This window comes from Rhinopithecus roxellana, chromosome 19 (genome assembly GCF_007565055.1).
Source record: "Rhinopithecus roxellana isolate Shanxi Qingling chromosome 19, ASM756505v1, whole genome shotgun sequence".
In the NCBI taxonomy this organism is placed as follows: domain Eukaryota; kingdom Metazoa; phylum Chordata; class Mammalia; order Primates; family Cercopithecidae; genus Rhinopithecus; species Rhinopithecus roxellana.
The window spans coordinates 46,571,498-46,598,913 of NC_044567.1; the positions used below are offsets into that span (position 1 = coordinate 46,571,498).

At 39.6% G+C, this 27,416-nt stretch overlaps 1 protein-coding gene across 2 annotated transcripts; it reads left to right on the top strand.

Annotated features, from left to right (window-relative positions):
- On the top strand, positions 1-26,553 carry MYH1 (myosin heavy chain 1). Of its 2 annotated transcripts, none has more exons than XM_010379593.2 (40): positions 1-59; positions 309-339; positions 1,899-2,142; positions 2,243-2,386; positions 2,503-2,659; positions 4,063-4,090; positions 4,839-4,953; positions 5,052-5,144; positions 5,276-5,339; positions 6,004-6,102; positions 6,190-6,293; positions 6,428-6,566; positions 6,782-6,900; positions 6,986-7,135; positions 9,337-9,507; positions 10,319-10,628; positions 11,034-11,101; positions 12,838-12,925; positions 13,008-13,125; positions 13,423-13,546; positions 13,635-13,771; positions 13,871-14,126; positions 15,719-15,961; positions 16,054-16,230; positions 17,024-17,169; positions 17,251-17,341; positions 17,436-17,825; positions 18,178-18,304; positions 19,963-20,081; positions 20,239-20,435; positions 21,160-21,343; positions 21,632-21,797; positions 21,891-22,015; positions 22,527-22,835; positions 22,923-23,126; positions 23,460-23,585; positions 23,676-23,846; positions 24,104-24,208; positions 24,328-24,423; positions 26,293-26,553. In XM_010379593.2, the coding sequence occupies exons 3-40, from the start codon at positions 1,939-1,941 to the stop codon at positions 26,443-26,445; spliced, it is 5,817 nt and encodes a 1,938-aa protein (XP_010377895.1). In that variant the 5' UTR covers positions 1-59; positions 309-339; positions 1,899-1,938; the 3' UTR covers positions 26,446-26,553. The 2 variants fall into 2 exon arrangements, with proteins under 2 accessions (XP_010377895.1, XP_030778508.1); XM_030922648.1 differs by having other exon boundaries at positions 34-59; positions 1,903-2,142.
- The last annotated feature ends 863 nt before the right edge of the window (positions 26,554-27,416 follow it).

A 27,416-nucleotide genomic window follows, 5' to 3' on the forward strand; every position in this document is an offset into this window, starting at 1 on the left:
GAGCCTATAAAAGTACCCTTGGAATGAGTATGACTTGTCTCTCCTCATAAAGCTTCAAGGTAAGTGTGTGTGAGGACAGGGTTCTGTCTGGAGGATGGTAAGGGATGTCTGGCTGCCCCCGTGCATGCCACACATCCTGGCTCCCACTGCCCCTGGCAGCCCTGCCAGTGAAGCACCAGCTTACTCTATAGCAATTTTAATTAGATGTTGTAGTCGTCCCAGTCATTTCCTGGTTCTCAGTTAAGAATTATTCTATAATTGGGAATTGTTATAATTTAATCAGAAGAGATTTGCTCTTTTTCTTACAGTTCTGATCCACTTTAAGGTCGCATCTCTACGGTAAGATTCTGATTTTTTTTTTTTTTTTTTCCTCATTGCTCACAGAGCGCAAGGACTCTTCTGCAGTGGTTTGGAAGTGGTAGGGGGCGGGGTGAGGAGAGTGATAAAAAAATCATTTCCATTTCATAGTTGATCGTGCTTCTCTTAAAAAATGGAGAATGACTTGAGAAACTGGTTCTCATTAACTCATATCCCTTGCAATATATGAAAATGTTTTCTCAGAGTCTTTGGGAATTTTATTCACAATAGTGAATTTCATTCACTATTTCCAGCATTGTAGCTTATCTTTTAAATGATTGCATTACAACATGCAATGTAACATTTCAAAGTGTTGCTCAATTATCGAGAAAATTTAAATTTTCTATACTATGGCTTTTCCTCAGCCCTATAAATATAAAAAACTATGAGAGATGATGTCTAAATGGATAAATAGAATGGTCTGAAATCTTTGCCTTGGAAAAGTTGCTTAAATCTGCATGTTGTTTCACAATCTGTAAAATAAAAATTAATGAATATATATATATACACACACACATATATATACACACACAATATGAAATATCATTGTGAGCATATTCAGCAAGATGAAGCATTTTAATTGTGTTATCAGAGTCAATATAGTTTCAATGGGAAAAATGTGAAAAATGTATCCAAATGAGCTTTCCTGGAAAAGGTATTTTTATTATTACAAATTAGAATATACATCAGGATTATTGACAACATTAATGAATGCTAGTTAATGTGGATCCTGAAAAGAACAAGTCTTGTGAAATTGTTATAAAAATGTTAACAATAAAGCAAGAAAACATAGGTAAGAATGTTTTATAATAAATATTTGAGAAATGCTAAAGACCAGGGAAGAAGCTGAGTTTGTCAAAATTATTATACAGAGACAACAGAAACTGATAGATAATAGAATATTTTTTAACCATGCAAAACAAAGATCCATGCATTTCTGCTTTCCTGTATATTAGGAAGTCTTTGTAACTCCCAAGTTTATAATGAAAATATTTCCGTCATGTACAGAGTAGTTCCTGAAATTATAGCAACATATTCCTGTTGTTCTTTTAATTCACCAAGCCAGCTTTGAGCCCTTCTCTGTGTCCAGCATGTGTTCTAAGAGGTGTGAAGGATACCATAAAAAGAAGAGAACTCCCTGCCTGCAAGGTGCTTATAATCCAATTGGGAAGATAAAAAACTATAAGTGAAAGAACTAGAGACTATCCTGCCACCATTATAGCTTTATGTTCTCCATAAGCCAATGACAGACAGCTTATAAAGATTAATATACATAACAAATGAAACAGAGAAAGCAGCTAAGAGACTGCAATAGGTGAGCCAGAAATAACAGTCTCTTTCCAAATGCATGATTAAGTATAGTGTCAGCACTGGCACAGAACAAAGAGACTGACATTTTATCCTCAACCAAGCCAGGGAGGTGGTCATACCCAATGCAATACTAAGCACTCAACTGGTCAGTAAACTTTTTAAAAAGTTTTAAATGTGAATCTAATGGTCCAGTTTCTTAATTTCTACAATTTCTTTTCTTCCTCTGCCAGCCAGGGTCCTTAATTGGGCTGCCATCAGTAACCTGCAGCCATGAGTTCCGACTCTGAGATGGCCGTTTTTGGGGAGGCTGCTCCTTTCCTCCGAAAGTCCGAAAAGGAGCGAATTGAAGCTCAGAACAAGCCTTTTGATGCTAAGACATCAGTCTTCGTGGTGGACCCTAAGGAGTCCTTTGTGAAAGCAACAGTGCAGAGCAGGGAAGGGGGGAAGGTGACAGCCAAGACTGAAGCTGGAGCTGTGAGTAAAAACATCTGGAGCTGAGTAGACTCTGCCTCATTTTGGGTTAAGTTAGCAGACACTTATTTTTTGATCTGGCCTCTCTTGTTTGACTGGACAGACCGTAACGGTGAAAGAAGACCAAGTCTTCCCCATGAACCCTCCCAAATATGACAAGATCGAGGACATGGCCATGATGACTCACCTGCATGAACCTGCTGTGCTGTACAACCTCAAAGAGCGTTACGCAGCCTGGATGATTTACGTGAGTTTTTTCTCATGGCCTTCTACTCATAAGAGCAGTTAATAGTTTTTGACAAGTAGTAGATGATTAAGGTCCCCATCAAATAATTCTGTTCCCCCCCCTTTTTTTGGGTGCAGACCTACTCAGGCCTGTTCTGTGTCACCGTCAACCCCTACAAGTGGTTGCCAGTGTATAATGCAGAGGTGGTGACAGCCTACCGAGGCAAAAAGCGCCAGGAGGCCCCGCCCCACATCTTCTCCATCTCTGACAATGCCTATCAGTTCATGCTGACTGGTGAGTGGCTCAGCTGGTTTTCATATGAATTATTTTACCACCCATAATCACAAAATGTTAGAACTAAAAAAAGACCTTTAGAAAAAAATTCAATCCACCCCGCTGGTTGTTCAGCAGAGGTGACTAAAGCACAGAGAAGTACATACTGTCAAAGCTGGTATTAAAACTCTGCTCTCCTAATTACACCTCCCTGATTTTACTAGGCCATGCTATTGCTCCATCCCATTAAGTTTAATTTGTTTATGGTCTCCTTGCTTGGAAATGCACAATTTATTTTATATATTTAAGTAATAAGAGCCAAGATTAAGTAACAACTGAATCATATAAATCATATATTATCTGAATAGAAATGAAAAATAGGAGTTCAATCCTTTTAGTGCCTCAGTTTCCTGTTCATTATAAATTAGATACTTTTACAAGTACTGTCATCTCTTTAAAGTCATCAGAGTGCATCTCAGAGATGATATCCTGGCCGGGCGCCGTGGCTCAAGCCTGTAATCCCAGCACTTTGGGAGGCCGAGACGGGCGGATCACGAGGTCAGGAGATCGAGACCATCCTGGCTAACACGGTGAAACCCCGTCTCTACCAAAAAATACAAAAATCTAGCCGGGCGAGGTGGCGGGCGCCTGTAGTCCCAGCTACTGGGGAGGCTGAGGCAGGAGAATGGCGGGAACCCGGGAGGCGGAGCTTGCAGTGAGCTGAGATCTGGCCACTGCACTCCAGCCTGGGTGACAGAGCGAGACTCCGTCTCAAAAAAAAGAAAAAAAAAAAAAAAAAAGAGATGATATCCTTTGAATGAAGATGATGTTTTAGAGCTACACACATGTAAACAGAAACTGTTTTCCTGCCTTAGAAAGATTTTATTTTGATTGAGGCATCCTCTCTTACCTCATCTTTCTTTAACATCATGGTACACTTTTGGGAGGGCTGATCGAAGTTAGGGCTATAGTCTGTGGCCAAAAGACACTAAACATTTTCTGTTTGTCTTAGAAACAAAACCTCAATCACGGCTTAACACTACTTCAATCTATTAAATGACAGTCCAAGCCTTTAGTATATTATGCATTTTTCAGCTACATGCATTAATCAGCAGACAGCATGCCATTGAAATCTACAGGTGACAACTAAGGAATGTACCTAGCTTTGGAGAATATTGCTCTTTATATCAAACCAACAGGACACACTTTCTTTCTGTATTAACTTAAGGAATTTAAGATATGACATTTTTATGTGTCTCTTCCCCCAGTTTAAGAGGCTTAAATATAATACCATAACTTTACCACAGTATATTGAAAGATCCCATTGAATACATGACACTTATACTCAAATGCTCTATTTCCCTATAGAAAGTTTTGTTTGTGTAACTGATACATATGCTGATTGTCCACTGTTTTTCTTCTAGATCGGGAGAATCAGTCTATCTTGATCACGTATGTATTCCTATTCTGAGATTTATTGGCAGTTTATTCTCACTGGAAAAATGACAAACCGAAAGAAGAAATTAGTTAATGCTCCCTACTAAAGCAGTGAATGATCAACCTGGAACGAGATATAGGTTTAGCTTTATTATAAGGTTTACATTGCATTAGAATGTAAAATAATAATGTTCTAAATCACCTCATTTGCTTGCTCAGTCTTGAAAGTTCCACAGAACTTTTCAGTGAGTGGAAAGTGTAAAATGAGCTTGGCTGGAACCCAGTATAGTGCAATGAGCAGCATACAGCATTCGAAAGGTACAGCAGTTTGGAAATATTACTAGCAGTTCATTCTTAAGGCCCACTTAGAGAATGTCTGTTCCTTCAAAGACCAAACTTGAGCCATGTCTCTAGTATGAGGAAATGGAAAAACACATGCACGTTTCATAGAGTTTCCTACTAACTGTTTCATTCACTATAGAGGTGCTGAGTAGCTGCTTTTCAGAGCCCTCAAGTCCAGGTCTCAGCACCCAGAAAAAAAGCTGACACATTATAAACACTCAAGAAATACGTGTTAAATGAATAATGACTGATTTTTTCTACTTCTTGTCAGTGCAAAGCAATAGAAATAATATGAGCTATATGTAGGCTGAAAAGAAAGATGTAAAAGCCTCTCTGATAGAGATATAAAGACAAAGGCACGAGGTAGTTGTAGTTTCATTTGTCGCAGTGCTTAATTTCTCATGAGTTTGGTCTCTGACAGTGGAGAATCTGGTGCAGGGAAGACTGTGAACACCAAGCGTGTCATCCAGTACTTTGCAACAATTGCAGTTACTGGGGAGAAGAAGAAGGAAGAAGTTACTTCTGGCAAAATACAGGTGAGTCTGATTGTCACAGTCACAATCCAGGCTCTGTTGGGACTCTCAGGTAGGAAATTCCCAAGCCCCAGATGCAAGGACTGCACTTGCCTTTGCAGGGGACTCTGGAAGATCAAATCATCAGTGCCAACCCCCTACTGGAGGCCTTTGGCAACGCCAAGACCGTGAGGAATGACAACTCCTCTCGCTTTGTAAGTCTCTTGGTTGCCAAAGGGTCTTCTCTGCCTTCAGATGCCAGAGAAAGCATGTCTGAATTATTTCAATGGCATCCCTATTATGTACTTCAAGTTTTGGGTATAACAACATCTTTTTTACTTACAAGGGTAAATTCATCAGGATCCACTTCGGTGCCACAGGGAAACTGGCTTCTGCTGATATTGAAACATGTGAGTAACAGGACCTCCTAAATAGAATCCAAGAATGGCAAATATTGGTTTGGAGGAACACTTTGCAGCTCCTGCTGAATATGGAGCTTGTAAAGCACCAGTCTGCTGCCAAACATGCCTGTGGTTAACGTCAGTCTTATCCACAGCCCACAGTGTGCTTTACCCACTCCAGTCATGAGGTAATGCTTCTGTGGGAACTGCCAGGAACTGCTGGGCATGTCCAAAGTATTCCAGCCCCAGAATGATTTCAAATTTTTTTTTTTTAAGAAAAAACTAACACTAGGAGTAAACAAGTTGTCCAGGGATTGAGGATATGTGATATCTTCCTAGCCTGAGCTTTAACACTGTTGCTTTTAGTAGTCCCTCTATTATATGGCAACAGGATGCTGCAGAGGGAGTCTCAGGACTCGATTATATTCCAAATGTCAAGGATCTTCTGTATGCGAAGTGAATGTCTTGATCCAAGCGTATTTCACTTTTTTTCCCAGGAGGTAGGAGGAACTGCAATAGTGTTTGTAGAGACATAATATGTGGTACTTCACAGGAACATTCAGCTGAAATCTCAAGAGGCCAATGAGATTTAGCTAATGATCCCAAGTCCCCAAACCACTCCAGGACATTGTGTAATTTTCCCCCGTAATCTGATGTTTACTGTCTGTTGCAGATCTTCTGGAGAAGTCTAGAGTTACTTTCCAGCTAAAGGCTGAAAGAAGCTATCATATTTTTTATCAGATCATGTCTAACAAGAAGCCAGATCTAATTGGTAAGAAATAACTTAAATTCACAGCTAGAAGATTGTCACTGTACTATCTTCTAATGTAAAACAAATGCCCTGAATTCTGTGACCCAGAAATGCTCCTGATCACCACCAACCCATATGACTATGCCTTCGTCAGTCAAGGGGAGATCACAGTGCCCAGCATTGATGACCAAGAGGAGTTGATGGCTACAGATGTAAGTTATACATGAATTTTCATTTAAAATCCATTATGCATGGGAATGGCAATAACAGCCGTCTATATGTGTGTAAAGGATACAGTATAAATTCTCTTGTGCCCTAATCTTTGTCTTCTCATCTCTCCTGGTAGAGTGCCATTGAAATTCTGGGCTTCACGTCAGATGAAAGAGTGTCCATCTATAAGCTCACAGGGGCTGTGATGCATTATGGGAACATGAAATTCAAGCAAAAGCAGCGCGAGGAGCAAGCTGAGCCAGATGGCACTGAAGGTACCAAATGAATCTCCATCTGGGTTTAATGAGAGAATATAGGCAAAAACGTCTATTCCAAAACTCAAGTCTTCTTTACAGCTGAGCTCCTGATGGACATACTTAGATGTACCCACACACAGACTTTCTACAAAGTTATTCACTCAATACTCTGCCCCTTTGAACTGTGGGTCCCACAGTAGGTCATATTGGGTATCTGAATTATGTTTCTGCAGTTGCTGACAAGGCAGCCTATCTCCAAAATCTGAACTCTGCAGATCTGCTCAAAGCCCTCTGCTATCCTAGGGTCAAGGTTGGCAATGAGTTTGTCACCAAAGGTCAAACTGTGCAGCAGGTAAGTGCATGACCTCAATGAATCACACACATCCCAGGCCTTCATGACATGCCTTCAATAACACCAATAAACTTTATCTGTGAAGGTGTACAATGCGGTGGGTGCTCTGGCCAAAGCCGTCTACGAGAAGATGTTCCTGTGGATGGTCATCCGCATCAACCAGCAGCTGGACACCAAGCAGCCCCGGCAGTACTTCATCGGGGTCTTGGACATTGCTGGCTTTGAGATCTTTGATGTGAGTTAGCAGAAAAATTGTACCAAAAAAGTTTCCAACAAGCAAGCTTGTTGCTGCAGTCATATAGCATGACTGTAGTCACTTATGGAAAGGGTCTATGAAAAATAGCTGCACTATAAACTTAACTGACACATGAAAGAGCACCAAAAGACCATGAAAGGAAATGAACTTTGGAATGAGATAGACCTGGATTCAAACTCCTGCTCTGCCAATTACTAACTGTGTAATAATGGGAATGGTACCTGATTGATCATCGGGCAAATTCAACTAGGACCTATAGGTAAAGCACTTAGCATTCCAGATCACAGACTCACTTCTGAGATCTGTCTGCTAGTTTCAAGATTTCTGAATTTTCAGCCCTTAACACAGTCCCCAAGCATGCAGGCAGCACTCAGTAAACAGTAAGATAGTGAAGGCAATAATAGGATCAAAGATGGCAGTGGAGAAGACAAAGTCTTTAAAAGAAAGACTTTGAGATTCTGTTTGCTGAGAAATGAAATGTGTTTAATTATTAGGATAACCTCTGCAATACCCAGGTATTGAGTATAGAAATGGCATCATAAATAAACTCAAATTTGTCTGCCTAAGAAAGAATATCTGCTACACAGCTTAGGAAATAAGGTTACTGAAATCCTCCACTTGACAGCAGTATCTTGGATGTTTCTCATTTAGAGGTTGCACTTCCAAACTTTTATCTATGTATGAAACTGGATGAAATTTTCATACATCTGATTGAAACTGGAAGAAATTTTAGAAATGTAGGCACTTCCAGACATTTCCAAGCCAACATGGGAAGAAAGGAATAATCTGTCATCAAGCAGGAACAGAAAAAGCAATCCACACTTTTTAAAATAAGAAAACTAATAACAGGGTACTTGCAATCATTTTGAGCTTTTTTTTTTTTTTTTTTAAGTAACAGCTTTATCGAGATATAATTAACGTATCATACAATTCACCTATTTAAAGTATAAAATTCAATGGTTTTTAGTATATTCACAGGTACGTGCTATCATCACAACAATTTCAGAACATTTTGATCACCCCAACAGGAAATTCCATTTTGTCCTCCCCCTAGGCCACAGAAACCCCTAATCTACTTTCTGTCTCTGGATTTGGCTGTTCTGCACACGTCATATAATGGAATCAGATAATATGTGGTATTTGTGACTGTCTTCTTGACTTAGTATGTGCTTGCCAGATTCATCCCCCCTGTAGAACTCCTTTGACTTTTCTGTATGGTGATAGTGCCTTTAAACAAGGGCATCCTCAATTGTGTTTCCATGTAAGCGCCCTGAATAATGAAGCAGGGCAGGCCTACTCAAGTTCTGGGAGTAGTTACAAACACTGGCTCTGGTATCAAAATGTGGGGTTTCTGCCATGACCCTTACTGCCATGGTCTTACACAAGTTACTTAGCCTCTCTAATAGTGTTTCCTCACCCATGAAATGAGCAAATGATACCACCTACAAAGGTAGCTGTGAGGATTAAATGCAGTAACTTATACAAGGCACTCAGTATAGTGTCTACTGTAGAGTAAATGTTCACCAAATAGTAGCTGTTGAATTTTTAATATTAAGGACAACATACAGACCGTAATGGCTCAGATCTAAAAAACTTAGCTAGTTTACAACATAATCATAAATCATTAAGAAACCTCTGACCAACAAAAACAAATACTGGAAAAACCAAACAATCTTTTCAAAAAAACTTTTAAGTTCAGTGGTACATGTGCAGGTTTGTGACATACGTAAGCTGTATTGCCCACATATTAAGCCTAGTACGCATGAGTTATTTTTTTCTGATCCTCTCCCTCCTCCCACTCTCCACCCTCCAATAGGCCCCATGGTGTGTTGTTTCCCTCTATATGTCCATGTGTTCTCATCATTTAGCTCCTAGTTATATGTGAGAACATGCAGTATTTGGTTTTCCGTTCCTGCATTAGTTTGCTAAGAATAACGGCCTCCAGCTCCAAACAACTTTTTTTATTGCATAGGAAAGCATCATTCAGAGCTTGTTGACGGGTGTTGAAGAGACAATTTTAACAAGTATGCTAACAGCAGCAAAAACTTCATAGCGTAGGTATAGGTAGGATAAAACGATACCATCCTAAGAGGGCAATTTGGCTAACTAAAAAAACATCACTTTCAAAGAGAAGATTTCATTAAAAATGGCATGCTAATTTGTATTTTCCACTTATTTAGTTCAACAGCCTGGAGCAGCTGTGCATCAACTTCACCAATGAGAAACTGCAACAGTTTTTCAACCACCACATGTTCGTGCTGGAGCAGGAGGAGTACAAGAAGGAAGGCATCGAGTGGGAGTTCATTGACTTCGGGATGGACCTGGCTGCCTGCATCGAGCTCATTGAGAAGGTTGGCTTGCTTTTTGCAGATCACAGATCTTACTGCTGTACAGTATTTAAAAGAAAATCATAAAATCTTGATATAGGCAATGGCTAAATATTTCTACTTGTGAAAAACACAAGGAGAATTCCTTATTTTGCCAACTCTGAGGTAGATATTCTGATAAAAGGAGATTAAATATTTTCTATAGAGTCCAGAACTCATCACATACCCACAGTTTGCAATACAAAGTCTTACATTCAAAGTCATCTTTCCTTACAAAAAGTGCACTGACTAGAATATTTTTTACTTATTTTTTTTTGTCATCCTAAAGTCATCATTATTGCATTAGAAGTATGAATTTCTACTAATGTACGTTAAAGCAGAGGCTTTTAAAATCCAGTGTGTGAAAGACTCACCAAGAATGCTCGGTACAGTTGCAGGTTTCCCTCATCTCACCCCTAGAATACTTTCTGGTAAGTGTAGGATGAAGCATCAGAATCCTCATTTTGAACAAGTGATTCTGATGCAGCTAATTTGCAAGTCACACTTGGAGAAATATTGCTTTAAGGTCTCTGGGGTAAAGACACAAACTCCACAGGAGCACAGCCCTCATCTGTCTTACTATGTCATATCCCAGAGCCTGACACAGCACGAGGCTCCTGATCAGCACCCAATAAATATTTGTTAAGTTAACGACTTCTAACCAAAGGAATGAGTTTTCATTAACTCTGTAGAATTAAAGGGTGAATTGATTCAGATGGGATCATTATTAATGTCATGTGTTATTTCTATAAGCAGACAGAATTCAAGTGGCATTTCTTTCTTTTCATGCTTCCAGCCTATGGGCATCTTCTCCATCCTGGAAGAGGAGTGCATGTTCCCCAAGGCAACAGACACCTCCTTCAAGAACAAGCTGTATGAACAACATCTTGGAAAATCCAACAACTTCCAGAAGCCCAAGCCTGCCAAAGGCAAGCCTGAGGCTCACTTCTCTCTGATTCACTACGCTGGCACCGTGGACTACAACATTGCCGGCTGGCTTGACAAGAACAAGGACCCCCTGAACGAGACTGTGGTGGGGCTGTACCAGAAGTCTGCAATGAAGACTCTGGCTCACCTCTTCACTGGGGCAACAGCAGCGGAAGCAGGTAATTATCAATATAATTAATATTTTACCTAATATATAAAACATAACCAGAGGTCGGATGCAGTGCCCGTAATCCCAGCATTTTGGGAGGCCAAGGTGGGTAGATCACCTGAGGTAAGGAGTTCAAGACCAGCCTGGTCAACATAGCAAAACCCCATCTCTACCAAAATTACAAAAATTAGCCGGGTGTGGTGGCTGGTGCCTATAATCCCAGCTACTCGGGAGGCTGAGGCAGGAGAATCACTTGAACCCGGGAGGTGGAGGCTGCAGTGAGCCGAGATCACGCCACTGCACTCCAGTATCTCAGGAAAAAAAAAAAAAAAAAAAAAAAAAAAGACAAAACAAACAACAAAAACCATAACCAGAGAAAGGCTGTCCTATGATTGCTTCTTTTTTTTCCCCTTAGAGGCTGGTGGAAAGAAAGGTGGTAAGAAGAAGGGTTCTTCTTTCCAGACCGTGTCTGCTCTCTTCAGGGTACAAACTTCATTTTCTCTGTCTAATTAGATTTAGGATATTAAATGTACTCTATGGTGTGGGGGAAAAACTGATCTTTCAAGGATTCTAGAACTGGATGTAACTCAATGAGATAGTTCAGCTGGTAGTGGTAAAACTGAGTTTTAGGGAGCTTGGGGATAATTTGGAAGACACACCTCACTATTCAGAAGACACAGGAGTCAAGGGAGATGAAAGTGAATTGCAGAAGTCAGTATCAGACAGCAAAATTCAATTCTGGGGCCTGAGAACACTTAAAAGACTCCACTGGGATAGGATTACGTACAGCTGAGATTTGCCTGAGGCTTTGGGAGCCTCCAAGTGATTTAGGTGCTTAAAGATATATTGGTATAGAACAGAAATGAGTAGATTTTGAAAGCTAAAGATAAAACAGTGGTGGGAATTGGAGCCCCTGTCAAAAGAAGGAAATAAGAAACCAGATGTGATTAAAAAAAATAGCACTTGAAAAAAAAAATACGGCCGAGTACAGTTGCTCATGCCTGTAATCCCAGCAATTTGAGAAGCCGAGGCAGGCAGATCACTTGAGGCCAGGAGTTCGAGACTAGCCTGGCCAACACGATGAAACCCTGTCTCTACTAAAAATATAAAAATTAGCCGGGCATAGTGGTGCACGCCTGTAATCCCAGCTACTCAGGGGGCTGAGGCATGAGAATCGCTTGAACCCAGGAGACGGAGGATGCAGTGGGCTGAGATCATGTCACTGCACTCTAGCCTGGGTGACAAAGCAAGACTCCATCTCAAGGAAAAAAAGGAAAGTCTATTTTTCTTTTGGCAATCCCAATTCTGATTCCATCTCTAATAACGGATGCTGTAGATATTTGGAAAAACCAGGATCTCCAAAAGATGGAAAACTTTACACGCTTGGTATTCCCAGAATAAGCATTAATAAAGGCCACTTTCTGTGGAATAAGCAGGACACAGCTCTGTATCTATGATAGAGAATAAGCATGTGATAGACACACAAATACAAGTGAAAGTCAGGTAAAGAAAGAATTGGGTGTGACTGGGCGCCATGGCTCACGCCTGTAATCCCAGCACTTTGGGAGGCTGAGGCGGGTGGATCACTTGAGGTCAGGAGTTCAAGACCAGCCTGGCCAACATGATGAAACCCCGTCTCTATCAAAAATACAAAAATTAGCTGGGGGTGGTGGCGTGTGCCTGTAATCCCAGCTACTCAGGAGGCTGAGGCAGGAGAATTGCTTGAACCCGAGAGGCAGAGGTTGCAGTGAGCCAAGATTGCACCACTGCACTCCAGCCTGGGCAACAGAGCAAGACTCTGTCTCAGAAAAAAAAAAAAAAAAAAGAAGAAGAAGAAGAAGAAAAAGAAAAAAGTGGGAGAATGAGAGGAAGGCATTGATTAGTAGTAAAATTAGACCATGTATCTAGGCAAAAAGAGAATGGGTAGAGTATTTCCATGTACTTAGAGTGTCATGGTGAATTTAAAACATATACTAGGAAATTCAACAGCAGTGAACAGTCACTTCAACAGCAAGTAGAAATCTATGTTTCTAATGCACACCAACAGAAAATAGGAGGCCATATTGCGAATGTGGAAATTCCAGAGATAACTCTTTGAAAATTTTCATCTGGATACTATTCATAAGAATTAAACCAGTCAGATCACAATGATTAGGTCTATAAATATGAATGTAGAAAACAGTACACTTTTAAAAATGTAAACTCACATGGTTCCACAGGAGAATTTGAACAAGCTGATGACCAACTTGAGGAGCACTCACCCCCACTTTGTGCGGTGCATCATCCCCAATGAAACTAAAACTCCTGGTAAGACATTTCTGATATCCAGACAAGCTCCAGTGTGTGTGCAATAGACCAGGAAGTATGGCATGTGGGTTCCTTCTTTTAGGTGCCATGGAGCATGAGCTTGTCCTGCACCAGCTGAGGTGTAACGGTGTGCTGGAAGGCATCCGCATCTGTAGGAAAGGATTCCCAAGCAGAATCCTTTATGCAGACTTCAAACAGAGGTCAGACATTTTTCTGTAAATTATTTTAAGGTTTCTATTACTTCTTAAACATTTTTCAATGAAAGAATCCTTTATACCTCCTCTTAAAATTGAAGAGAAGATAAACTCACTTAACAAACTTCATATTGACATAAGAAAAATCTGAAATCCTTTGAATATACAGAGGATAGATAAAGGGGTAGATATGAGTTCTCGTTTATTTCAGATTGCCCAGTGGCTATGTTGTTTCTATAGCCAGACAGGAAGATTTCTTGTCTGTGACAACAGCCATATCATTGTTTTGTCTGGCTTAAACAGATACAAGGTATTAAATGCAAGTGCTATCCCTGAAGGACAATTCATCGACAGCAAGAAGGCTTCTGAGAAGCTCCTTGGGTCCATTGATGTTGACCACACCCAGTATAAATTTGGGCACACCAAGGTAATATTCTGTAAATCCTACCTGATGTTATTCCCGTCCCTTTGAATTTTATATAAATTTTCTGATCTGAAATTCTTCCCACACATAGGTCTTTTTCAAAGCTGGTCTTCTGGGGCTCCTAGAGGAGATGCGAGATGAGAAGCTGGCCCAGCTGATTACCCGAACCCAGGCCATGTGTAGAGGGTTCTTGGCAAGAGTGGAGTACCAGAAAATGGTGGAAAGAAGGTATTAAGTAAAGAATTCTTTACTTAACCTCATCATCCTAGGCCTTTTAATTCTGCTTCTTATTATAATCTGATTTGAACATTTCTGTTCCTATGACAGAGAGTCCATCTTCTGCATCCAGTACAATGTCCGTGCCTTCATGAATGTGAAGCACTGGCCCTGGATGAAGCTGTATTTCAAGATCAAACCCCTCCTCAAGAGTGCAGAGACAGAGAAGGAGATGGCCAACATGAAGGAAGAATTTGAGAAAACGAAAGAAAGCCTTGCAAAAGCTGAGGCCAAAAGAAAAGAGCTGGAAGAAAAAATGGTTGCTCTGATGCAAGAAAAAAATGACTTGCAACTCCAAGTTCAAGCTGTGAGTATCCAGAAGTCATTTCCTGCAATCTGATGCTAAAACTTCAGCTCAGTGGTCACTAAGGAGAGGTCTAGATTCCACTAAATAAGGGACAGGTTATGAATCTTTAATAATCCACAACTTCTTAGAATGTTCTATAAAATTCCATATACAATATTACTAAAAATCACTGTGGTAGGATTCTTTGCTGTCAAGAAGGGAAAAATAAAAGCATTTTTCCTTCCCCTCTGTTGTTTTCCATAGCAGAATGTGAACAAGAAATAAAGTGAGCTTTGCTCCCTAAATTCTCCCTACTGAAAAATGCAAGTAAGAGCTGTGAAAAAGAAAAATATTGTCAGTGAAGAGGAAGGAGACTTTGATGAAAACGCATTAACTTGAAATCGATATTCTGAATCTTGTATCTACAATCCCCGAGCAACTTTCTGCTCAACTTTATTTTTAGAAACTTTTTAGTACCTGAAAGAGTAGGATTATGGCAAGAATAATGGCAATGCTTTCTGGTAAGGATAATGGCAATGCCTTCCACAGATAATGCCTATTTTTATGCAAAGTATGAGAGATAGGGTTGATATTCTCATTCGAATGTCCCAGTAACTATCCAGAGGCTTGGGGAGAAATATTTGCTCAAGAGTCACTACCTAACCCATTTTTGTAACCCAAATAACAAGACAGTTCAATTGCTGCCACCAAAACCAACAGCAGAAACATTAAAAGTTACCCTCCTAGTTCTCTGAATTCAGAAAGGGAATTGACTAGTCCCATTGTGCCTACAAGTTTGGGACACATATTTAGAAAATCTAAAGAATGATGAATTGCGAATACCTAGGTTGGCACTGTGACTTTCCTGTACTTTGTATAGATCGGGGTTTTCCACACTGAGGAGTGGTTCATCATGCCTTCAAGAAACAGGAGATAATCTATCCAAGAATACTCCTCTCCTTTGAGGATAGTATTATATAACCTCTGTTTAACAATATTCTATCAACTATCCACTAATAAATATTGGGTGAAGTTCCAGACAGGGATGTAAGTTTGAATGAGAGACACGGTCCTTCCCTCACAGTTTATCCCAACTCCTATTTCTTCTCATGAGAAATATGTTTGCTACTTCTCTAAGCATCACCTTGAACATATTCCATTCCCTTTGGTGCTTCCAGGTGTTCCTTTAGTTCCAAGCTACTCTGTCACTGGATGACACTTCTTCCTTTTAAGGCACTTTTCTGATTGTACCCCTCTCTCCTAGCAACCTGCTAGAAACCCAATCCTTCTGTCTATTGGTTTTTCATATATTGAATGCTCCTGAAAATAAATATTAAAAAAAGAAAATTGGCTGACCTGAAATTATATACCAACACATTATATATGTTATAGCAAATATAATTGTAACAGAATTTCACCAGGAACCATGACTTAAGTTCCTTTTTTTATCACCAGACTCATAAGTGCCCAATAAATATTTGCTGAATGGTAGAAAGCTAATAAAAATTAACCTGAAACCTTAAAACAATTCACTTGTTTGGTTTCAAAATATTAATAAAATCTGAAAATGTCTAGGAAACTAAAATCTATAAGTATCTATTGCCTCTTCTCAGGAAGCTGACAGCTTGGCTGATGCAGAGGAAAGGTGTGACCAGCTGATCAAAACCAAAATCCAGCTAGAGGCCAAAATCAAAGAGGTGACAGAGAGAGCTGAGGATGAGGAAGAGATCAATGCTGAGCTGACAGCCAAGAAGAGGAAACTGGAGGATGAATGTTCAGAACTCAAGAAAGACATTGATGACCTTGAGCTGACACTGGCCAAGGTTGAGAAGGAGAAACATGCCACAGAAAACAAGGTATCAATCATATTCTACAATATTGTGTAGAGGTTCTGCCACCCCAACTAAGCTGCTTTAGAACAACTAAGCTGCTTTCTTCACCTTTGTAGGTGAAAAACCTCACAGAAGAGATGGCAGGTCTCGACGAAACCATCGCTAAGCTGACCAAGGAGAAGAAGGCTCTCCAGGAGGCCCACCAGCAGACCCTGGATGACCTGCAGGCAGAGGAGGACAAAGTCAACACTCTGACCAAAGCTAAAATCAAACTTGAACAACAAGTGGATGACGTAAGCTTAACATTATATAAAAATGATTTTTAAAAAATTTTGTAACAAACTAAGTAAGCGTGAGTTTGTGTTTTTATGATGTAGTGAGTATTTATCAAGTACCTCCTATGAATGAGGAATATGGAATACCATCCCTATTACAAGGACTAAGATGTACACACAAGAAAGTTGTTAAAATCAATAAAGAAAGTTAACAGTGAATAATAGACAATATGGGTAAAAAGAATTGAGGGAAAGGAAGCTTAACGTGTTCACAAAGAAAAGCTATACAAGCAAAACAGGTCTTTAGCTGGGCTTGAAAGACAAGCGGCTATGTGCAGTTACAGAAGAGGGTGGGTGTTTTAAGCAGGCAGCATAGCAACAGCAAAGAAGTTGTAATGATCAATAAGGTTTTCTCTCACAGAAACAAAGGACACTCAGAATTAGGAATGTGGAAGATGAAGAACCCACTGAAAATGCCTGAGTAAGGGAGACATTAAAAAAGTCATGTTTTGGAAGTATTCGCATGGTGTCCATCCCAGCTGGAAAAGTAGTGGATTCCAGTGGGGAGATGCAGAAAGCATAATGTCTCACTAGTAACTTATTGTAACAATGTGACAAAGAGGCACATTTTACCTTTTAAATGATGACTCTTTCGACTAGGTAAATACCAAGGAGAATGGAATCAATGGGACAAATCTGCCTAATTCATAGAAAAAATAGTTTGCTGAATAGATATAATGTTGAAAAATTTAATCTGGGACAAAACGTGGTACCCTTCTGAGAACCATATTCATGGATTATTAACTTTTAGCTTGAAGGATCTTTGGAACAAGAAAAGAAAATCCGGATGGATCTAGAAAGAGCAAAGAGAAAACTAGAGGGAGACCTAAAATTGGCTCAAGAATCCACAATGGATATAGAAAATGACAAGCAACAACTTGATGAAAAGCTTAAAAAGTAAGCAGTTTCAGAAAAAGAGTTTTGTGGGGAAATTACTCTTAATATTTCTGAGACTGACATAAAGTGCTTTTCTAATAGGAAAGAGTTTGAAATGAGCAGTCTGCAAAGCAAGATTGAAGATGAACAAGCCCTTGGTATGCAGCTGCAGAAGAAAATCAAGGAGTTACAAGTACGTTAAATGATTTTCACCAGGCTAATTCAACATCAAAAAGTTACTGACACCAAGAAGTTGAGTTTATATCAATATTTTTCACCATTTCCAGGCCCGTATTGAGGAACTGGAGGAGGAAATCGAGGCAGAGAGGGCCTCCCGGGCCAAAGCAGAGAAGCAGCGCTCTGACCTCTCCCGGGAACTGGAGGAGATCAGTGAGAGGCTGGAAGAAGCCGGTGGGGCCACTTCAGCCCAGATTGAGATGAACAAGAAGCGGGAGGCTGAGTTCCAGAAAATGCGCAGGGACCTGGAGGAGGCCACCCTACAGCATGAAGCCACGGCAGCCACCCTGAGGAAGAAACACGCAGACAGTGTGGCTGAGCTTGGGGAGCAGATTGACAACCTGCAGCGGGTGAAGCAGAAGCTGGAAAAGGAGAAGAGTGAGATGAAGATGGAGATTGATGACCTTGCTGGTAACATGGAGACCGTCTCCAAAGCCAAGGTACAATCAACACTTCACATGGATTATTTGTTTTTTTTGTTTTTCCCTTTAGCACAAATATGATTTGTATCTCAAAAACATCTCATGAACTAAATCAGGTGCCGTTTTATTCATATCATGGATAGTACAATTTAGTAAAGTAGTTAGATTAACAAGCAATTCAGTGGCAGTATGCTTGGACTATGTATTAGTCTTTCCATCACAATCTAAGACTTTTGCTGGTTTTGTTTGTAAAGATAGTTTCTTCTCAAAATAAATGAGTACTGCAGCTCCTATGGAATGTTTAGATTACTGAAACTTTCTTTGGTCCAACTACTGACTTGAGATGCCTTCTACCACTTTTTGAATGCAGGGAAACCTTGAAAAGATGTGCCGCGCTCTAGAAGATCAACTGAGTGAAATTAAGACCAAGGAAGAGGAGCAGCAGCGGCTGATCAATGACCTCACAGCGCAGAGAGCGCGCCTGCAGGCAGAATCAGGTGGGCCATTTACCAGTACTGACCTTGAATGACGAATTCACCCTGCATGTGCGATCTGCTGAAAAACTCTGCATTTAGTTACTTGAGGTCATATACTACCTCCCTGGGAGATCCCCACTAATATGAAAACATTATTGACCACTGGCATGAGGTTGCTTTCTTTCATATATATATGAGAGAAATATATGTGTATATATATGAAATATATATGTGTGTGTGTGTGTGTGTGTGTGTATATATAGAGAGAGAGAGAGAGACAGAGAGAGAGAAATAGAATCAGGTCCTTTTATTTTTGAAGACTTTAAGGAAAATTTGGCTTTAATCAAAAAGTTATCAAAAACAAAGTGTATCCTTACGGTACCTCTTTTCACTTTTCAAAATGCTTTCGCAAGCTGTGTGTTACTTTATTTTCCTCATTAGTCTGTGTAATACTATCCCCATTTTAAAGACAGCGGATTATGGTAGTGATGAAGCGACTTGTCCAAGAATGTTTACTCCAGTCTTTCTCCTGAAGTCTTGCCAATTACTGGTAACTAACATGGTTAAGTAGGGAAATATTCAAGACCACAACCCAACTGAGAAGCATTCAAGTAAGATTTGTAGATTTTTGATTAGAGAAATCGGAAAGTTTCTGCATTTATTCCCCCTCCTACTGACCTGTCCAACTTTCTACCAAAGTTCCATCTCCCCAAGTACAGATAACAAGATGGAAATTGTTTTATGGGTAATTTAGGCTATTAAAGTAATAGGCAGGTTAAAGTGTTGGAAAATCACTCTACATCTTTGGTATTCAAATACGTTCTTTCTATAACAAAGTTCAGAATAAGCTTTTTTTATTATTGTTAAAAGGTGGTCATTACACTTCATGAAAAAGAAAAACTATATCCTCAAGGAGTCAAAATGTTCCTTGTAGTTTCTCTTCCTCAATACATGTTTATTCCTCCTAACTCAGTGGTGTTTTAAAAAAAAGATAATTCTTATTAAATGCCAAAGAGATAAAGTTCAAGATAACTAGTTTAAAAATGGTATGGAAAAGTTTTCCTACCTTTCTAACATAATATAGTGTATTTTCTGCATTATGGTGCTTAAAAAATTAAAGACATGTGTAAATGCCATTTAGTTTGGAAAGTACTTATCCAGAAACCAATTCATTCTGGGGATGGGAGACCACTTAATCATTTCTTAATATAAAAATCCTTGCAGAATTTCTTTTGACTATCACTTCTACTTACAGAAGAAAATGCCCAAAGTCTCTTATTTTCCACAGTATAAATCCTTTCTTTCAACCAACTTTCAATGGAAGGCAAATTAGTCAACACTATTGCCTTACATAAAATAAAAAGTACTGGAATATTTTGTTGGCTTGATTTACATTTTTTTCACGTTTCTTCGTCAATTCTGACTATGATCAAATAATCAAAAACATCTCTTAAAATCTTTTGTGCTGTACACAAGCATGTAATCTCCCTCAAATTTCTCCATGCTTCTAATTTTTACATGGATTTGCTTATCAGGGTTAAAGTGGATGTTGGTGGTTTGTTGTCACCCATGCTCTCCATCAAGTTTCAGACTTGGCTCCCTTTCCCTGCTCAAGTTTTTATTTTAGAGTTTTAATTTCCACAGTAAGGTTGAGTTTTCCGGACCTTGGTCTTTTATAGGTGAATTTTCACGCCAGCTAGATGAAAAGGATTCATTAGTTTCCCAGCTCTCGAGGGGCAAACAAGCTTTTACACAACAGATTGAGGAACTGAAAAGGCAACTTGAAGAGGAGATAAAGGTAAGTTCCACTTGTTGTCGTTCTTGTCATTATTGTTCTTGTAGTTGTTTGTTTTTCACTTACTTTTACAGACTTTCTTCTGGTGGCCTATAGGAGATCAGGAATCAAACATCACTTTAAATATATAAAATTAAGTCACCAAACTCTATGTTCTCAGGCCAAGAGTGCCCTGGCACACGCCCTGCAGTCCTCCCGCCACGACTGTGACCTGCTGCGGGAACAGTATGAGGAGGAGCAGGAAGCCAAGGCTGAGCTACAGAGAGCAATGTCCAAGGCCAACAGTGAGGTTGCCCAGTGGAGGACCAAATATGAGACAGACGCCATCCAGCGGACAGAGGAGCTGGAGGAGGCCAAGTATGTTCCAGACTTAGTTAAAATGGCACTATAAGGGCAAACAGTTTCCTTGCTCCCAAAACATATGAAAAACTAGGGAAAAAAACATTCTGGGACCATATACAGCCTTGTTGTTGGAATTAATGTTTTGGTAGATGCCTTAGAAGAGATTCTGAGAGGAGTTCTCAATGCAAAATGTATATCGATGTGGGAAGGCTTCTTTATTATTTATGGATTAATTAAAAGCTAGCACAAATAAGGGACATAATTAGACAGACAAAATCAAATATATTTCATTTGAATTCAATGTACCCAACATTTGAGCCCTTAATATGTTGGACAGCCTACAAGAATACAAAAATCAGTACAGTAGAGACTCTCCCTCTGGGGATTAAAATTATGTGGAGACACAGACATACAAAGCAGTAATTCAAGGTAGATATTAATATTCTATAGAAGAGGAATAAGACAGCTACCTGGAAGGGTAAAATGTTAGCTCATGCTTGTCATGGATGGCCTTAAAAGTCACTCTATGAAGTATGGCAATACCAAAATTAGAGTTGTTTTCAGTATTTGGTGGTAGGATAATGGGAATGCGTTAATACAGAACTGGACCTACAGAACAAGCTTGAGAAGCAAAGTATTAAAGAAGTCTGATTGTGGAATTCACTCTCTTGTACCCACTTTGAAACACCCAATTCAGTTGACAGCCATTCACTTTTATTGTCCATATTTCACTTTTTAGGAAGAAGCTGGCTCAGCGTCTGCAGGATGCTGAGGAACATGTAGAAGCTGTGAATGCCAAATGTGCTTCCCTTGAGAAGACGAAGCAGAGGCTCCAGAATGAAGTTGAGGACCTCATGATTGATGTTGAGAGGACAAATGCTGCCTGTGCGGCCCTAGACAAAAAGCAAAGGAACTTTGATAAGGTATTTTCTCCAGTTTTTGCTTCGACTTTCAACATAGAATTAACAATAGCCTACTACCTTCAGTGTGCCCAATTCAAATCATCTGAGGGCTGTCCTCAGTGGCTCTCGACCCATCAGCTGCTGTCTGTGGAGAGGGGAAGTGCTGCTGTGGTTTCTATTCTTCTCACTTGTAATTTTTTTTTTTTTTTTTCAGTCCCAGAACACCTCAACTCAGAGTTGCTAGAATAGATGGTTTTTATCTCATCAAATTTTCTCCACTAAATTTCTTGTCCATTCCTTGACCCTCAGATCCTGGCAGAATGGAAACAGAAGTGTGAAGAAACTCATGCTGAACTTGAAGCTTCTCAAAAGGAGTCCCGCTCCCTCAGCACAGAACTATTCAAGATTAAGAATGCTTACGAGGAATCCTTAGACCAACTTGAAACCTTGAAGCGGGAAAATAAGAATTTGCAACGTGAGCACATTTTACCTTTACTTTAACAATAAAAGATTTGAAAGACTCTTTTCCATCGATGAACAAATTTCTATATTTTTTGTTCACCAATAGAGGAGATTTCTGATCTCACCGAACAGATTGCAGAAGGAGGAAAGCGTATCCATGAACTGGAAAAAGTAAAGAAGCAAGTTGAGCAAGAAAAGTCTGAACTTCAGGCTGCTTTAGAGGAGGCAGAGGTAAGCATTTTATTGCATACTCTAAAACAATTACAAGAGGAATTGGGCTCTATTAAATGCAAGGAATGGTGGATCAAGAGAAATGAAAAATCTTTTTTGCTCCATGTACTAGGGATGAGAATGGAGAACTGACCATGCATACAACCACCATAACCATGTCAAGAACTGTGCTAGACACTGAACAAACAAAGATGAATCAGTTAAAGGCCCTGCTTTCAAGGACACAATTTAGGGAGATAGAAGCATATAAAACCAATAATAACATTCAATAATTTGTAGAAATTTCTATAATAACAAAATAAAAATGTATGATGGCAGCACAAAGGCAGAAACTGTGTTAGAGAATAGTAAAAAAAAATGCAAGGGCATGAAAATGCCACTCTTGCTTAAATCTTACTACTATTTAGAAATCTATTTATAAATAAGGTTTCATGAAGGACAAATCATTCTTATCTCTAGAATACTACACACTTCCATTGCCCTACTAATGTCACCTCTTGCTGTCATTAAGGCATCTCTTGAACATGAAGAGGGAAAGATCCTACGCATCCAGCTTGAGTTGAACCAAGTCAAGTCTGAGGTCGATAGGAAAATTGCTGAAAAAGATGAGGAAATTGACCAGCTGAAGAGAAACCACGTTAGAATCGTGGAGTCCATGCAGAGCACACTGGATGCTGAGATCAGAAGCAGGAATGATGCCATCAGGCTCAAGAAGAAGATGGAGGGAGACCTCAATGAAATGGAAATCCAGCTGAACCATGCCAACCGCATGGCTGCCGAGGCCCTGAGGAACTACAGGAACACCCAAGGCATCCTCAAGGTAAATATGTCTAAGAGATGGTCCCAGGACAATTGGGGTGCCTGCAACCCTGAGAACATGGTGTCTCAATGACGGTTTGTTTCACAGGATACCCAGCTCCACCTGGATGATGCTCTCCGGAGCCAGGAGGACCTGAAGGAGCAGCTGGCCATGGTGGAGCGCAGAGCCAACCTGCTGCAGGCTGAGATCGAGGAGCTGCGGGCCACTCTGGAGCAGACAGAGAGGAGCAGGAAAATCGCAGAACAGGAGCTCCTGGATGCCAGTGAGCGTGTTCAGCTCCTGCACACCCAGGTGCATGTAATAACAGAATAGTAAAAAATACGAGGGTATGAAAATGACATTCTTGCTGAAATCTTGGTACTATTAAGATATCTATTTATAAGATTTCATGAGGGATAAAGTTTAAAATATTTTATTTTTTGATTATCTATATTTTTGTTTATCTGAACTATAACATCCATAGTTGATTGTCTTTTAAACATATGTCAACTTAGATAATTTATGAAACAAGGAGGAATATTAATGAATTCATTTAGTTAATTAGTTTATAGGTTCATTAGAACATCAGGCTTCCTAATTTTTCTCTCATGTGTCTAATATTTCTAATTTTCACATTTTAAACAGAACACCAGCCTGATCAACACCAAGAAGAAGCTGGAGACAGACATTTCCCAAATCCAGGGAGAGATGGAAGACATCGTCCAGGAAGCCCGCAATGCAGAAGAGAAGGCCAAGAAGGCCATCACTGATGTGAGTGAAGGGTAACACAGTGGTGGTCAAACCTGAATCTTAATTTGCTGTCTTAGCTATCTTAACCCATTCTGTTTTACTGCTAATTAGGCTGCCATGATGGCTGAGGAGCTGAAGAAGGAACAGGACACCAGTGCCCATCTGGAGCGGATGAAGAAGAACCTGGAACAGACAGTGAAGGACCTGCAGCACCGTCTGGATGAGGCTGAGCAGCTGGCCTTGAAGGGCGGGAAGAAGCAGATCCAGAAACTGGAGGCCAGGGTGGGTCTCCTAATCAGCGTGTATTCCTATCTCATTCCAATCCAACGCATGATTCTGAATACCTAGCACTACTAGATGATGTGGGGCATACTGAGGCGAGGGAGAGCTATTCCGTCATGCCCAAAAGCTCATAATAAGGAAAACTGAACTAGGACATTAAAAACTACATACAAAGCAGAGTAAAAGAAGTATGTGTGTCATATGAAGAAGTAAAAATTCATCAAGTGAATGTCCTTAAAATGTCCATCTTCTTGTAGGTTCGTGAACTTGAAGGTGAAGTTGAAAGTGAACAGAAGCGCAATGTTGAAGCCGTCAAGGGTCTACGCAAACATGAGAGAAAAGTGAAGGAACTCAGTTACCAAGTAAGGAAAATGGCCTGTCTAGGTTTTCACTTTAGTCTACATGGGATTAAAAGCCATATATATGACAAAATGTGATATTTGTATTTTCAAGAAACTTACTCTTAAAAATATTATTTCAGACTGAGGAAGACCGCAAGAATATTCTCAGGCTCCAGGACCTGGTGGACAAACTGCAAGCAAAGGTGAAAGCCTACAAGAGACAAGCTGAGGAAGCGGTGAGTTCACAACCCCTTGCAGTGATTTTTCTCAGACATGACCAGGCCAGTTTAGTTAAAGCGACAAAAGAAAAGATGAGTAAAATGAGGAAGGATCGAAGGAAAACAAATGACTACATGGAGGTCCGAAGCTAAGGTAAAACCAACAGCCTGACAAGCCAGCAGAAGATGTTCTAGAGATGGGGAAGAGCAAAGGAAAAGCTTTTGAGTGGAAAAGAGTCTGGCTCAAGAAGCAGACAAAAAAAAAGGAGGCAAGTACCACAGTTGGGGCTGGAAAGCCAGGCAGGAGGCAGCTCATAGGGTCTTCCAGGCCATGGTAAGAAGTCTGGATTTTATTCTCAGTACAATAAGGTACTGGGGAGCCAGGGAGGGTTTTAATGTGGGTCAGTCCTTACCTGATCTATATTTTTTAAAAAGAGTATTTGGGCTACTATGTAAAGAATGGGTTACTGGGTAACACAAGTGGGTGCAGACAGACATGTTAGGAAGCTTTTCAGGTTGGTTCTGCGGCTTGGAAAAGAAAGTGGAGCAGAGAGAAGTGGAGAGATTCAGGATATATTTTGGAGGTAGAAACTATAAGATTGCTAGTAGGTTGCACTTGGGAGATGAAAGAAGGCAATTAAGAGTAATTTATCAAGTTTATGATTTAAGTAATCAGGTGGATGATGACTTAAGTGGGGAACAAAGGGAAGAACAGATTTGCAGGGCAAGAAAGAAACAGGAATTCTGTTTTAGATACATAATACCATATATACACAAGTGAATGTGTCAAGTAAATCATTAAATATAAGATTCTGAAACTCAGAAGGTCTTGGTTATGTTCAAATCAGTAGATTCTTCACACTCCACTTTATCTCATTTCCCTATCCCATGATTCATCTGGACTAATAATCAAATAGTATCAATTTCCTACATATAAATATGCATAGTTACATATCACAAATGAGTTCCTCTGTTCATTGAGGGTTTTTATTTTACCCCTGACATCTAAGGTAAGAGAGAGAGAAAGATGGGGATGGAGGGGAATGAGGGAGGGAGAGAAAACAAACACACATGTGTACGCGGACACACACGCGCGCGTGCGCGCACACACACACACACACACACACACACAACCTGTCCATATCTTGGACAAATTGCTTAATCTTTCTTCAGTTCCTGCTTTCCTCATCTGTAAGATGAAAAGCTGAGGTTTTTTTCCTCAAGCTATACTATTTAATGATTCTAAGCTTTATGTCTGTTCTAAATTTGAATGCCACATTTTGGAGGTTCTTACTGAGACTTTTAAATAAGAATGATTACCAGAGACTAAACTAGAATTGACCTGCTCAAATTCTCTGCTATATATTTGAGTATAATCAGAGACAGCTCAGACTATTTTAAGAAACAAACTTCTTGCTTAATTTCTAAACTTAAGTGGCAATAATTTATATTCACATGGCAATAACTTATATTCAAGCCTAATGGTTTGGTTTGGTATAGACTGCATAATTGCATTCTTAAAAGGTTTGGTTGCATACTTGCATTCTTAAAAGGTTTAGTTCCATTCTCAGGATTCTGAAAAACAACACAAAACAAAACAAAACAAAACAAAACACAAAGCTGGACACCTGGCATATTTAGTAGTAGCTCTAGGATGTTTTGCTGTTCTAAAAGTTCAGATACAAATGTCACCTGTCCTTCCTTGTTATCTACGAGTTCAAGAAGCTAAGGCAAAAAAATAAAAATACAAATTCAAGAGCATTTCTCTAGGTTTCTTAAAAGATCTGCTAGAGTGATTCATTTTTAAGTAAAAAGGAAATTCAAGATCCATTGAATTTCTGAAAAATTCTGAACTTTTTTCCCTCATAAACGGATTTCCATTCACAGGAGGAACAATCCAATGTCAACCTCTCCAAATTCCGCAAGATCCAGCACGAGCTGGAGGAGGCCGAGGAACGGGCTGACATTGCTGAGTCCCAGGTCAACAAGCTCCGGGTGAAGAGCCGGGAGGTTCACACAAAAATCATAAGTGAAGAGTAATTTATCCAACTGCTGAAAGGTGACCAAAGAAATGCACAAAATGTGAAAATCTTTGTCACTCCATTTTGTACTTATGACTTCTGGAGATAAAAAATTTATCTGCCAAAATCTTGTGAGTCTCTTTTTCACCTCTATGGCCGACCCCGGTAAGTACCACTATACGCGTCCCTATGGGAAGTAGGTGAACCTAAAGGTATACCACAGGCACACAAAACATAGAATATTTGGTAAACCTTACTTGACAAAACATAGCTAATTTCTGTCAATGAAATTATTGATTTTCTTCATAAAATGATAGGAAATCCTTCATCCTAAGGCTGAGTAAAAATAAATTAAAACATGTTATTTACAAAAAATAAGAGAAAAATTTAAAAATTAGGTATTTTTAAGTATCTAATTTTTTAAGTATTGTCAAAAATATTTAAAATGCAAACTCTTCACTATAACTATATGAACCATTAAATTGGGATTAGAATCCCTTGAGAGGGAAGCATGTTCTGTAGGTTTTCTGGCTCTTTCTAAATATAAGAGATTTTAAGCTTTTTGTTATCTACAGATGTTTAGTTTGCTTGATTGTGCCCCCTCCCTGGTTATCAGAATCAAATGGTAACCAGGAGTTACAAATTGTTAAGAAATATGTTTCTATTATGTCTTCTATCTCTTTGGATACTTCTGTATTTTACAAAGATTTCTTCCAGTATATTGATAGCAATAGGTCAGTTCATATTTTTTAAAGTCAGTACCCTACTCTCATTACTGTAGATTTCTGTATTGTGTCTTTCTATAGTGCTATGGCAATTATTGTCATCATTGTTGTAACTGTGGTATTACTACCACAGGTTTACCTGTATTGAGGGTAGCATGGGCCTTCCACCTATGTCAATTTTTCATACAACATGAGCAAGTAAAATAGCAAGTATCTTGTCTATTAAAGATATAACAAAGGTCTTGTGAGAATAGTACCCAGTCTA

What these genes read in the sequence shown, in the direction of transcription:
- MYH1 (XM_010379593.2), top strand. Translation starts at nt 1,939, where the DNA reads ATGAGTTCCGACTCTGAGATGGCCGTTTTTGGGGAGGCTGCTCCTTTC. An exon ending in TGAGCCAGATGGCACTGAAG is followed by an intron (nt 6,567 to 6,781) that starts GTACCAAATGAA and finishes ATGTTTCTGCAG; the next exon opens with TTGCTGACAAGGCAGCCTAT. An exon ending in AACTTGAAGAGGAGATAAAG is followed by an intron (nt 20,082 to 20,238) that starts GTAAGTTCCACT and finishes CTATGTTCTCAG; the next exon opens with GCCAAGAGTGCCCTGGCACA.